The following is a 14,056-nucleotide window of genomic DNA, read 5'->3' as shown; positions in this document are numbered from 1 at the left end:
CGGAGCTGCAGGGAAATGTAGGAGCATGGAGCATGTAAATCCCAGTTTATTTCAGTGGCTGCAGCACTGTTCTGCTCCACAAAGAGCTGCATTTCTTGAGAACTTATTTAATGTGAAATCATAGAATGGTTTAGGTTGGAAGGGACCTCAAGGATCATCCAGTTCCAACCCCCTGCCATAGGCAGGGACACCTCCCACTAGAACAGGTGGCTGAAGGCCTCATCTAACCTGACCTTGAGCACCTCCAGGTATCACATTCTGTGCTTCTGTGCTGCACAACCTCCCTGGGCAACCTGTGCCAGTGTCTCACCACCCTCACAGCAAAGAACCCTTTCCTAACATACAGTTCAAGCCCATTCCTCCTCATCCTGTCATTACCAGACCTTTTCAATAGTCCCTCCCCAGCCTTCCTGTAGGTCCCCTTCAGATACTGGAAGGCCACTATAAAGTCTCCTGGAAGCCTTCTCTCCGGGCTGCAGAGCGCCAGCTCTTGTAGTCTGTCCTCATAGCAGAGCTGCTGCAGCCCTCTGAACATCTTGGTGACCTCCTCTGGACTGGCTCCATCAGTTTCATGTCCTGCTTGTGCTGAGGGCTCCAGAACTGCACCCAGTGTAGTTATTTTCTGCAAGGACCTCAGCTCTGATAAGTACTGCTTTCTGTCAGCATTGCTGTCTTCCTTCATTTGTGGAGGTGAGAGAGTCCAGCTTAACAGAGTGCTGCAAGTAAATACAGCTGTGGTAATGTCCTCATAGCAGAGCTGCTCCAGCCCTCTGAGCATCTTCCTGATCTAGAGTGAGGTGTCCCTGCCCATGGCAGGGAGGTTGCAACTCGATGATCCTTGTGGTCCCTTCCAACCTTGACTTGATTCTGTGTTTTTAAATGTTGGAAGTGCAGTTCTCTGCTTTCTGAGGGGGCACAGACCTCTCATCCTCCTCTGAGAGCTGTTGTAGTTGCGGGGCCCACGTTGCAGCTGCAGACAGCTGCCTCTGTGCTTGCTGGGCATTGTGACTGGGGGTGTCTTGTTTCTGTTTTCATAATGTTCTTTACAATGATTTCTGTTGGCTTACTCTTTGCATTAGCTGCTCATCAGTGTGACCAGAGCACAGGCCAAACGAGAGGGAAGTAAGTATCTGAATTCCTCTTCAAGCTCATTTTGGTTGGCATTTTGCACCCGAGAGCGGCCAGGGGTAAATTCTCTGTTGATCCAACACTGAATTGTTTTTCACTCTTGGGATCTGAACGGTGGGGTCCTTTTTTTGTGGCTTTGGTAATTAACAGAATTTTGACAGTTTAGTACCTATGTAAGAATTGCAGCTCTGGACATGAGCTGGAGAAACACTCTGATTGTTTTTGCCAGTGTACTTTGTGCTGGAAATGGAACTCAAAGAGAGGCTTAATTGGTATGTAAATGCATCACAATTTCTTAATCCAGCTTGTGCGTACACATCTGTTAGAGTGCGTGAGGAGGGCCTCAAAAGCAATTACAGCTGAACACGAGGGTCAGCAGAAAAACTGAATGCCTGTGTTTAAAATGTAAATCGTAATCTGGAAGTAGAAGAGGTGGCTTGCTTGGAATGTTAACTTTCTTCTCTATGAGTAAACCCAGCGATCCTCCTGGCAAATTACGCTGGCTCCTCTCTTCTCTGTTATTCAGTTGTGGCTTAAAGCTGGAGCTTGGGGCTGGTATTGATAGAAGCTTTGCCACAGGTTTCTATTCCTGCGGTGCCAGCCCAGGTCCCCAGGAGCAAGAAAGGCAGGTGCCCTGGGGGCAGGGCACTTTTGCAGTGTAAGCTTCCGAGCACAGTTCTGAAGTGAAGAAGAATGAGATGGGAAGCACAAAGGAGTGCTGGTTCTCAGCTGTTGTCCTGCTAATGCAGCTGCTTTTGTGCAGTCGGCTCATTAAGCGCTCTGAGCTGATGTGCATGTGCCCCATGGCTTCAGCGTGGGAGTTTCTCTGGCTTAGGCTAGGACTCAGTAAAACCCCTGCTGTTGATGATTGCGTTTTTTCATCATAAGCGCTTCCTCGTCCCATTTGGTTAACTCTCTCAGATGTTGTGGATGGTGCAGTAAGCACTGCTACATTCCATTTTGCATCTGCCAGCATATGTACCTAATCAGAGATCCCATTCTTCAAAGGCTGCTGCTGTGCACAGACTCAGTCGAGCCGCTGCTGCTAGAATAAGCCTTTGCTTGGCCTGAGCAGAGCTGCAGAGGAGAAGCAGCAATGAAATGTTCCTGCTCCAGCATAGTTACAGTTTTGCCCGAGAAGTGCTAGCGATGAGATTCAGCCCAGCCTTAATTGTCAGTGACAGGCATAATTTTAATGGTGCTTTGGAACTTTTAACACTGTTACTTTTCTTTTCCCCTCCTAGGTGCACAGTTGGATAAGATAGGATTCACCATCATCAAGAAGTGCATCAGTGCTGTTGAAACACGAGGTAATGACGGGCCCTGCCTCCGTGCCCAGTGTTTATGGTTTTGCTGGTCTCCAGCTTAAACGAGATGCCTGAACAGAAGAATGGGATGGGCACACTTCTGGCACTGGGGGCTCTTACTCCAAAGCAGGGACTTCCAGTATGCCCTCTCTGCAGAGCATTGTTAGTAAGAACCAGGCAGCCTTTCTGATATTGAGAGTTTGGAATGTCAAGAGTAAGAGGTATCTGAAATGCTTTCTCTCAGGTACTTTTTTTCTGGTATCAGTCCTGTCTGCTGCATTGAAGATGTTATTCCAGATTAGACCATGCTCTCCCTGCTGTTATTTTTGTTCATTCTGTTCTTTTCAACATTTTTCAAATAAGGTTTGCCTGCCTCATCACTTCAAACATTTCAGTTGCTGCCAATTACAGTCTGGGTATTTCAGCTGGGAAACACTGCAGATAAAGCTGGTGTCCTACAGAGAAGCTGCCTTCACTGCAAAACCCTGCTTTTGATAGGCGATGTGTCTTCGCTTGGCACTAAATGAGGCAGATGCTATCAAAAGGTAGCATGTGGTCATGGAATGAAAGGCTGGGATTGGTCTGCAGCACAGTTCCTGCTTATCTTGCAATACCGTATGGGTCATACTTGCAGTGAGGGTTAGAGTGGACGTTGGCTTATGCTCAGTAGGTGTGTTCAGATAGTCTTGTGAAGCTGGATGGACGTGGGAGTGGGCAGCCTTCGTGGGCTGGATGTGGGATTTCCTTTCCTGCCTGTGGGTGGATAGATTAAACTGAGTGCAGATTGGATACCTACACTTGTTCTTAGTGCGATTTTGACTTGATTATTTTACTTTAATAAGACATGAAAGGCAGAAGAAAAGAGGACAGATGCCTCTTCAGAGACTGTGCCTGCGTGCCATGTTTTTATCTTTTAATCATAATGGGTGCGAGGTTGGTGTGGGCGGGAGGAGAGGACAGTCTAGTGTGGGTGGGAACTGAGAATAGTCTTGTCATGTCATAGCTCCAGTCTGGTATCCAGAGAGGAGAGCGCAGCAGATACTGAACATCAGCTTGTCAGTGGCTGGATCAGGTTTTTCTCAGTCACCTTCCCTTCTCTAGCGCCAGGAGGAGATTCGTTCGCTTTGAGTGAAGAGCAGGACCAAAAGCGGTGTCTTGGCCGCAGTGCATCCGAACTTGTGCCTCAGCCCCGTGCTCTGCCTGGCAGGAGGCGCTGGGGCGTCGGGAGCTGCTGCCTGGCTCACGTCTGAGCACAGTGCCGGCTGGCTGCAAGCTCCACTTCTGGCTCAGAGAGCGCGCTCTGGGATCCTCCTTGGAGTAAGGAATCTGTAATTCTGGGCTGAGAGTAGGGCAGCAGAGTAAAGGTGGATAGAAACATCAAAGAGCTGTGACGACTCAGAGCGTGCCAGTGGCTGGTTGTGCCTTCTGCGAGGATGTGGTAGGTGTTTGTCAGAGCAGCGTCTGTCTTGGTTTTAGACCTAGTGGAGCTGCTAATCTGAGCGGCAGAGAGAGATGGCAGTGTCGAGCTGTCTGTCTGCTCAGGAGGGAGAAGGATGGTGAGGAGGAACTAGGAGACCTTCTCACGTACCAGCAGAAGCCTGGCATTACCTTGAATTTAGGGCGCCAGTTGTGTGGCTGCTCCTGTGCCCTGGTACCAGAAATGACACTTGCAGCTCTCTTTCTGGTCGGTGTCAGCCACAGGTGCGCTGCCAGCCACAAGGCAAGCTTGCCTCCGTGCCTAGCTTACCGGAGCAGATGTGCCTGGGGTTTACTTCATAGAAGCAGAGGGCTGTCAGGCCTGGAAGGGGACCTCAAGGATCCGACTCCCCTGCCATGGGCAAGGACACCTCACACTAGATGAGGTTGCTCAGAGCCCCATCCAGCCTGACCTTAAAAACTCTCAGGAATAAGGTTTCTGCCATTTCAGCTAAGACCAAGCAGCAGCCTACTACATACCTGAAGTTTTCTGAGCGTGTCCCAGACTGCGTACCTCTGCCAAATGTCGGTATCAGGCAGCCAAACATCTTGGGATACTGCAGCTAGGAAGGAAGCTGTGCTGTGGGGCTCCCAGGTGCCAGTAGTGAGTGGTGGAGCCGGCAGCCACAGCGTCTGAACCCTCCAAGGCTGTAGTCGGTGGTAAGCCATTCCTCGCCATGAGTCATCTTGTCAGTTGTGCTCTCCAAATGCCAAGCCTTATCAGCCCGGGGTGTGCTGAAGATCCGAGGTGTGCAGATGAAATCAGAAATAGTTCTGTCTCAAACCACCTTTGTCTGGTTTAAATAAAACATGGCTTAAGAATGCCTTTAACGGTATCCTTTAAAGCTGCCTTGAAATGTTATACTCCTTTTTGCACTTCAGGATGTCTGCTAGCTATTAGCTGTGCTTTTTTCAGGTTGATGAGGTTGAAACTGATCAATTATCTGATAATTACTATCACAGACTCGTGATTATTGCTGGAGGATTGTAGGAGTTTCGGTACTGCTGCTGTTTCAGAGACCTTTTGCATACCACATCTATTCTAAGGTCGAGCTGTAGGTTCTGTGCTTTGACCTTAATTATGTTTAAGCCCATAAATGTATCTTTGGGGTCGGCACACTTTGGTTCCCCCAAAGCCTTAATGCTAGAAGCAGAGGAAGTCACAAAACAACTTCTGAGATAAGCAAAAGCTGAGCTGACTGTGGCAGTATTTCTTCAGCGTTTTGGCTTCTCACATACGACACAGAAGGCTTCTTCTGGTGTACTAAAAGTAGTGGAGGACATTGTATAAAAGAAGTGTGATGCTTTTTGGCAGAGCATTAAGAAGCTTGGTGCTACTTTTGTACCAGAATTTTCCTGGGCACCTCTGAGAATTTGGAAGTGAAAAATAGTCGCTGCTCTCAAGACAGATTCCGAGCACATCCTCGTTTGGAGGGAGCCAAGGAGTAGGCTTTTGTAGTTGTGGGTTGTTTTGGTCTGTGTGGTTTTGGTTGCTGACAGTCTGTGAGTGGTGCAGAGCATGCCCTCACACTGTTAGAATCACAGCATCCTTGAGGCTGGAAAAGGCCTCCAAAGTCATCCAGTCCACCTGTAGACCTGTCTCTACCCAGCCTGCTTCTAAACCATGTCCCTCAGCACCATAGCTTCATGTACTTTAAATACCTCCAGGGATGGAGATTCAACCAGAATCTTAATCCTCCGGAGCCAGAATCTCAGCCTCCAGAGCCTGTTCCAGGGCTTAACAACCCCTTTGAGGAAGAATTTTATTCTTAATGTCCAACCTTAACCTCCCTTGGCACAACTCAGGGCCTTTTTCTATCATCTTGTCACTTCCTGAATGAAGGAACAGACCAACCCCCACCTGGTTCCAGCCTCCTTGCAGAGAGTTGTGGAGAGCTCTGAGGTCTCCCCTCAGTCTCCTCTGCTCCAGATTAAGTAACCTCAGTTCCCTCAGCTGCTCCTCACTAGCCCTCTGTGAGGAGGAGAAGGTGAGGAGAGAGAGAATAATGTAAAGAAGTAGCAAGGCTAGGCAAGAGGAGGTAGAAAACTTGAAGCTCTCTCCCAAGTACTGAGAATTATTGCTGTGTATCAGGGTTGTGTCTGACAGTAATTCATTAGAAGGCTAATGGTTTCTACATCCTTCATCTAATATTTATTTGGGAGGACAGCTTCTCTCATATGACTGGTTTTAATTTCCCTTCTCTGGGTTGGAACAGTTTGCTGCTGAAACTGGGAATTCTCCACAAGTCCTCCTTTGTGAAGGATCTTTTGAATGAGAGCAGCACATAATCTGTTACGGGAAGAGGTTTCCTTGGAGGAGAGACGCAGGTATTTTGTGGCCTTTCTGCCCTTCCAGGCCAGTGGGAGTGCGGATGGAGAGGATGGGCATGTTTGTAGATGGCCTCTCAAGTCTGTGCCAGCTTCAGGACTGCACTATTTTACCTCCCACTCAGAAACAAAGCAGCAGACAAAGATGTAGCACATTTTGCCCTTTTTCTTCCCTGACTCTTCTGTCCTTTCCATTTTCCTTCAGTTTCTGTTCCTAGTTGTAGTTTCCCGAGGATAAACTGGGTATGTGTTGCAGTGAGTTGTCTGGGGGCCAGAGAACGCTCTCACACATGGCTACCCCTCTCTGGGTACAGTTTCTGTACTTTGTTATAGCTTAAGCACTAAAACCATCATGAGAAAGGTACACTGGAAACCACAATACCTCTGGCTCACATGCTGCAGCCATAGAGGGAGAAACTACAATGCTGAATAGGATGTGACAAACAATCCTGAGTAGCTCTACTGACCCTATCCCACTGGTAAGCAAAGCTCCTGAGATGCAGAGGTAGCAGAGCCAGTCAGCTGCTGTCTCCAAAGGCAGGTGTCCCCACCAGGAAGCACACCGTGGTGGTGGTGAGCCTGCTGCTGCTCCGGCTCGCCTAGCTGTGCTCTGGGTTTAGATGTGTTCAGAACTCTGTGACGTGTGGCCAGTACATCCCAGCAGGCTGAACCGAGCAGAACCCAGCTCCTCCCGTGGCTCAGTCTGTTACATAAGGACCTTCCCTGCTGCCCATGCACATTGTTGGCTTTGGTGGTCAGGTGACCCCCCAGCCAGGGGAGCCTTCATCATTCTTCAGCTCCCCCTGCAGCTGGTTGTCCTCTGAGGAGCCTCTCAAGGCCAGTGCTTGCTCCACATACTGTTTAGCCAACACCACATTCCGGCCTCTGATTACAGGGATGGTACTTGCAGGCTCTTGTTTGCTTTAGATTCATCACTTGAGAGCTCGCAGACCCTGTGCTTATCTCTGGTAACCTGGCAACTATTGGCCTGTTGTAACTTCTGCTCAAACACATACCAACTCTTTGCTCTTAGAAGTCCCCTGAGGATGAGACTGGCTATGAGGAAGGAAGGCAGAAGCAGGGGAGAAAAGGGGTAGGCAGGGGGGCATGTTATGGAAGGACAAGGAAGTGGTCCAGTGTCCACAGGACATGGGCATTGAGGGCTGCAAACCATGTGCTGCTTATGGCTACTTGGCTCATCCCCAGCACACCCAGAAGCAGCAGATTGGGTAACCTTTGGTAGTGCTTCTGGATGGAACTAGGACGTGGACCACAGTGGGTTGGAATGAGGCCTTGGATATTAAATGAAAAGCTTTGGTCTGCAGGACTGGGAACAGGCTCAAGTTTTTCTTTATTTTATCCAAACTCTTTGTCAGCCTCATAGTTGGATAAAGGCAAAATTATGCTTATTAAAGAAATCTGAATTTAGCACTTGGTAGTTCAGTTCTTGCCTTATTAGAGTGTGGGTGCTGATGTAGCCAAAATGCCATTGTAGAGAATCTGCAAACAGCCACTGGTCTGGTTTTTTTTCCTGTCCTTTTCAAGCAAAGGTTTGCCCCTGCTTGCTTCTACTCCCAGTTTCTGAAGGGAAATTGAGATGTATGAAACCTTTATCAAAACAACAGAAACTTATCTTAAAAATAGAGGGGAGCAAAAGGATTCTTGCAGTACTTCATGCCGTTGTTCTCATGACTATGTTAATGCCATGCAGTTTGTCTGCCTTGCAGCAGAATTTGTTGCCCAGGGAAAGGTCTGACTGTGACTGATCTCCTGCCTTCATTTTTTATCTCCTTTTGCCTAACAGGTATTAATGACCAAGGACTGTACAGAGTTGTGGGGGTGAGTTCAAAGGTCCAGAGACTTCTGAGTTTGTTGATGGGTATGCCTCTATTTTACAATCTTTTATGTTTGTTTGTTTGTTTGTTTTCCCTTCCCAATGATTTATTTTGTGTTGGTTATTTAGTTTTTAAAGCAGCTAAAAGCAATTCTTTATGGGGGACAAATCTAGTTTGCTTCAGTCTGTGCAAATAATCCTTGTGTTATTAAGTTCCCCTGGTTAGGCAAGACCAAGATGCATTGGTAGGAGTGAACTAACAGTACCACAGTGGGACACGTAGGAGCAAACCACAGGCTCTGTGCAAGCTTGATGGGAATGGGATCTGTGATGGTTTGGGAGTTACCTGCCCCCTCCCCGCACACCCCCCACACCCCCTCCCTTTATGAAATCACCCAGCCTAGACTCATCTGGCTGGAAGCTAAGGAATATGCAATATACAAGCAGGTAGTTACAAAATTTACAGCTCTGTGCAGAAAAACACAAGTTAAAGGGAATGCAGAGGCACAGCAGCCCTCCCAGAAATCAGAGTTCCTGGGAGGGGCTCCCAACCACCCTTCCACCTTCTTTCCACTCCTCTACCTAATCCCAGAGTTTGCTTATGTGCAAGGTGAGTTTGGAGGATCAGCAAGGGGGATTAGCAGGATTAGTTATGCAGAAGCAGCCCAGGGAGAGACACAGACTCTGAGAGACAGACACACACACACGCTCTGTCTTGTCTGTGCTTGTGTCCTTGCTTTCATACATCTCGGCAAGCCTATGAGTGCAGCAGCCATCAGCATTGTTTCCTTTTCACAGCCTGTCATCTAATTTCTCTCACTAAAATATTCCAATTTGCCTCACACCCACACAGGATTAGAGTTGAGGGTGGGCTCAGAAAATCCAAAGTCCCAAATTCAGGAAAGGTTAAGGTTTATTGCTGCCTTATTTGAAGTGTCCACTTTTCTTCACCCTTGCCTAGGAGCAACAGGTGTTCTGTGCCTCTCTTCAGTTAATAATAAGACAGCTTAAGCCTACTGGCAGAGAGCTCTCTGGTTTCAGAGGAGGACTATGAGATTCATATTAATAATAACCATGTGCCAAGGCAGGAGACAGATGGAAAGAAGATTTGTTTTTATAAACTTAGTAGTGTAGCTCTTGTATGTGGGTAAGATCTCAGGCTGTCTCATACCTAGCTAGCCATGTGTAGCTCCTGAGATAGGGAGGTGGGTTTTTGATTCATAAAATCATTCCCAGAAACTTCCCCCCCCTTTCCTTCCTGGAAATTCTGATGCATCTTTACTCCTGGTGACTGTAGTTCTCTTGCCACTCTGCTGTCCCCAGGGGAAAAAATACTGAAGAGGTATTGGCAGCTGGGTGCAATGCTTCACCTGCCTGCTGGCCCTCACCAAAGCGGTGGCCGTGGCAGCAAGGTGTGCCACGCTTCCTCGCTGCTTGTCCTGAGCTCTGACAGTACATGCAGGCAGACAAGGCCGCTGGGATTAGTTCATTTTTAGAGAGCTCCCAAACCTGTCACTTGACAGCAAAGGTCTGATTCTCAGGGATTCATTGGTATGCAGAGAAGCTAGTTTGCAGTTTGCACCAGGCTCTTCTCCAGAACCATGCATGCTCCATCTGTGCTGATAACACAGTGTTCTTTGGCACTGCAAACTGGAGGAAGCCAGAAAGTGAATTCATTTCATTACCCCAGACATTATGTGAATGACAAAGCGCTTTTATGTTATATGCTGCTGTCAGTTCAGTGCCACCTGTAAGACTTTGCCTTTTCCTTTCTCTAGTTTTTCAAGTGGGCTGTCTCTTCAGAGCCGATAAGAGATCAGGCTTGCGGACCTGCGTGTCGTATCAATCTGTCACTGTGACCTTGCTGAATATTAATTTATGATAGCTTACTTTAATCAATGTTAACAGCACCCCAAAGTTCTCCATTAGTGCACATAAACCTGCCTGTAGCTTTAAAATATTGCAGCAAGACTCTTTCTGGAGATACAAGCTGGGATTCATAAAAATGACTGATGTATGAGAGGCTCTCGTGGCTGTTTATCTACACTGGAGCTGGGCTCCACAACCAAGAAGCTGTTGCCCGTGGGAAGTACAATGTGGTGTTGCTCAGAGACCCTTCACTGAATGCATTTGATGGCTTCAGGTGGTTTTCAGCTTTCTGCTTGCTGGCTTAGCCTGGGTGTGCAGGTCTGGCAGGCAAATGTTCCTCTTTGCCATTAGTGGTGCCTCAGGTTGCCAGTGGTTCAGCAGCAGCTGGAGGGGTTTGCTGGGGATTCCAGCATCTGCTTTCAGCTCTTTTATTTTCTGTGAAGGTTTTTCTGTCATTCCCAAGATTCATATCTTTGTTTGAAGTAGGAAGATTACAATGGTAGCAGGATGAGGCAGAATACTGAGCAGAGAAAAGTTAGGGTGCAGGCAGGTGCTCTGTTTCTGGTGGTTTGTTGAAAGTGATCCTGTCTGTGCTCTTTATCTGTCCATTCTCAGAGCAGAATAAAGAGGGGTTCTTTTTGATATACACTGCTACAGAGAATTTGAAAGGACTGATTAATCTTTAATCCTTTGTCTCTGGGTATATTCTCAGATACCCTTTCATATGAAAGATCCTGTCAGAATCATAAAACCCTCTTATTAACTTGCTATATTTTAAATGTTTGATAAGATTTCAAAGTATTTTGAGCTACCTCTCACTGACCTCAAGGTTCACAGTGTGAAAGGCCCAAAGTGGGGAAAGAAAGAGGTGCAGGTGGTAACCAGGGCCACAATGGCAGCAGTCCTGTCTTTTCCAGGACAATTTCTGTCAAATCTGGGCAAGGAAGCCAAGAAGAGCAATGTATAGAATAGAATCATAGAATCAACCAGGTTGGAAAAGACCTCCAAGCTCAGCCAGTCCAGCCCTGGCCAGTCAACCAGCCCATGGCACTAAGTGCCTCAGCCAGGCTTTGCTTCAACACCTCCAGGCACAGCGACTCCACCACCTCCCTGGGCAGCCAATTCCAGCCCCTCCCCAGCCTTGCTGCCCTTCTCTAGACAAGTTCCAGCTCCTCAACATCTCTCTTGAATTGAGGAGCCCAGAACTGGACACAGCACTCAAGGTGTGGCCTGAGCAGTGCTGAGCACAGGGGCAGAAGAACCTCCTTTGTCCTGCTGCCCACACTGCTCCTGAGCCAGCCCAGGATGCCATTGGCTCTGCTGCCCACCTGGGCACACTGCTGGCTCATCTTCAGCTACCATCTATCAGTACCCCCAGGTCCCTCTCTGCCTGGCTACTCTCAGCCACTCTGTCCCCAGCCTGTAGTGCTGCTTGGGGTTGCTGTGGCCAAAGTGTAGAGCCCTGCACTTGGCCTTGTTCAATCTCATCCCATTGGCCTCTCTGAAAGCAGAGGTTTTAATCTCCAAGGTCAAAACAAAAGTGAAACCAAGACTTGTGTAAAATGTGAGCCTCAACAAATAAATACACAGTCCTTGAGAGTTCAAGTAAGTTAATTTTGCAGTCAAGTTAGTCCTCAAAGTTCCTTGTAACTAGCATTGTCCTGTGGTGGTGTGATGGTTTGGGGGTTACCCCGCCCCTCCCACACTTTGTATTTGCCCCAGCTAACTCAGACGGCCTCTGGGAATATAGATGAAGCAATTTATTTACAGCTAGCAGAATTTACAAGCAGCTATTTACAATATATACAGTTATATACAATTATATACAGAAATATACAAAGGATAAACAATACAAAAGCACAACTCCCCTCCCAGAAACCTGAGTCCCCAGGAGGGGCTCTCAAACCACCCCAACACCTCCCCCCGGCCCTCTCAACCTTACCCCAGTTCTCAGGAAGAAGAGAGGTGCAGCCAAGAGGTTAGGGAGCAAGGTTAGTAGGAGCAGGGTTAATGAGATGTGACCAGGTCTAAGGCCAAAGCAAGAGTGAGAGACAAAATGGAGAATGTTTTCTTCTTCTTCCCAGAGTTCTCAGCGTGACTGTGAGAGAAGTAGACACAATTGTTTTTCATTTCACTGCCCGTTATCTAGTTCTTTTACCAAAACATTCCAGCTTGCTTCAAACTAGCACAATCCACCCCTTGTCTACTTCGCTCAGAGTATTGCTGAGAATTATCTAATCTAATCTAAACCAATATTTACACTAAAATAATATATACAAATTCAGATCACACTTCAATCAGATATAGGTGATTCAAAAGCTCAGAACAGGGACTCCCAGGTGATATTGGGTTCGTGCTCACGTACTGTAGATTCTATCGTAGATTCTCTCAGTGTTGGGCGCCGATGTTACCTAGAACAGAAAACTCCTAACAGCTTGAATTTAAACTCTCTCAGCTAAAGTTAGATTTCTCTGTGGAATACACTGGATTTCACCATTCTCCTGCATTACCCAGTATGTATGACCAGGACCCTCAGCAGATACCACCCCTCGGACAGGTTTCCCTTCACCCGAAGGAGAAAATACCCAAACAGTTTTCCCTAACAGATTCTTTTCACGTACAACAGGAACTTTATCACCATCTACTGTTTGGACCAAATCTGATTGTGCCGGTCCTGCTCTGTTTACTGAACCTCTACTATTTACCAACCAAGTAGCTTCTGCTAAATGTTTGTCCCAGTTTTTCAGAGTTCCACCCCCCATGGCTTTTAGGGTGGTTTTCAGCAAACCATTGTAGCGCTCAATCTTCCCTGAAGCTGGTGCATAGTAGGGTATGTGATAGATCCATTCAATACCATGCTCTTTGGCCCAGTTTTTCACAAGATTGTTCTTGAAATGAGTACCATTGTCTGACTCAATTCTCTCTGGAGTTCCATGTCTCCACAAGATCTGTCTCTCCAAACCAACAATGGTGTTACGTGCAGTAGCATGTGGAACTGGATAGGTTTCCAACCATCCAGTGCTGGCTTCTACCATCGTTAGCACATACTGCTTGCCAGAACGAGATCGAGGTAAAGTGATGTAGTCAATCTGCCAGGCTTCACCATACTTGTACTTTGACCATCTCTCACCATACCATAAGGGCTTGATTCGCTTAGCCTGCTTAATAGCAGCACAAATGTCACAGTCATAGATGACTTGGGTGATAGCGTCCATGGACAAGTCAATTGACCTATCACGAGCCCATCGGTATGTTCCATCTCTGCCTTGATGTCCAGATGAGTCATGGGCCCACCGAGCTAAAAACAACTCACCTCGATGTTTCCAATCAAGGTCAATGTCAAGTTCAGAGTTGGTATCAGCTTGAGCAATCTTAGCAGCTTGATCTGCCTTCTGATTATGTTGATGTTCCTCAGTTGCTCTGCTCTTAGGCATGTGTGCATCTACGTGCCGCACCTTCACTGGAGTTCTCTCCAGCCGTGCATCAATGTCCTGCCATAGATCAGCACACCAAATAGGCTTTCCTTTCCTCTGCCAACCATTCTTCTTCCAGTCCTTCAGCCAACCCCATAGAGCATTGGCTACCATCCACGAGTCGGTGTAGAGGTAAAGGATAGGCCAATTCTCACGTTCAGCCACATCAAGAGCAAGTTGAACAGCTTTTACCTCAGCGAACTGACTGGATTCTCCTTCGCCATCTTTCGTTTCGGTAACTCTCCTGGTTGGACTCCAGACTGCTGACTTCCATCTTCGCTTGTTCCCAACAAGACGACAGGAACCGTCTGTGAACAAAGCATAGTTCTTTTCCTGATCAGAGAGATCACCATAGGGAGGAGCTTCCTCAGCACGAGTTATTTTCTCCTCCGGAGGTTTGGAACAGTCTGTGCCTTCCGGCCAGTTGGTGATCACCTCCACTAGACCAGGTCGGTCAAGATTACCCATTCGTGCTCGTTGGGTTATCAAAGCCATCCATTTAGACCAGGTTGCATCTGTGGCATGATGTGGTGATGAACCTTTGCCCTTGAACATCCAGTTAAGAACTGGCAGTCTAGGAGCTAAAAGCAATTGTGACTCAGTTCCAATCACTTCAGAAGCTGCTTTCACTCCCTCATAGG

At 47.5% G+C, this 14,056-nt stretch overlaps 1 protein-coding gene across 3 annotated transcripts in view; it reads left to right on the top strand.

Annotated features, from left to right (window-relative positions):
• The window catches only part of ARHGAP10 (Rho GTPase activating protein 10), a 138,816-nt gene that overhangs the window by 57,974 nt on the left and 66,786 nt on the right, over nt 1–14,056 (top strand). For 2 of the 3 annotated variants that reach the window (XM_064149445.1, XM_064149447.1), the window contains exons 12-14: nt 1,080–1,122; nt 2,373–2,438; nt 8,044–8,118. In XM_064149445.1, coding sequence (XP_064005515.1) covers nt 1,080–1,122; nt 2,373–2,438; nt 8,044–8,118 — 184 coding nt within the window. The remainder of the gene's footprint in view (nt 1–1,079; nt 1,123–2,372; nt 2,439–8,043; nt 8,119–14,056) is intronic. The other variant, XM_064149446.1, reaches the window with a different exon arrangement.

The sequence above is a fragment of the Pogoniulus pusillus genome, chromosome 10 (genome assembly GCF_015220805.1).
Source record: "Pogoniulus pusillus isolate bPogPus1 chromosome 10, bPogPus1.pri, whole genome shotgun sequence".
Lineage (NCBI taxonomy): Eukaryota > Metazoa > Chordata > Aves > Piciformes > Lybiidae > Pogoniulus > Pogoniulus pusillus.
Note: the sequence above shows the minus strand (reverse complement) of the source record. Positions and strands in the feature narration are given on the sequence as shown.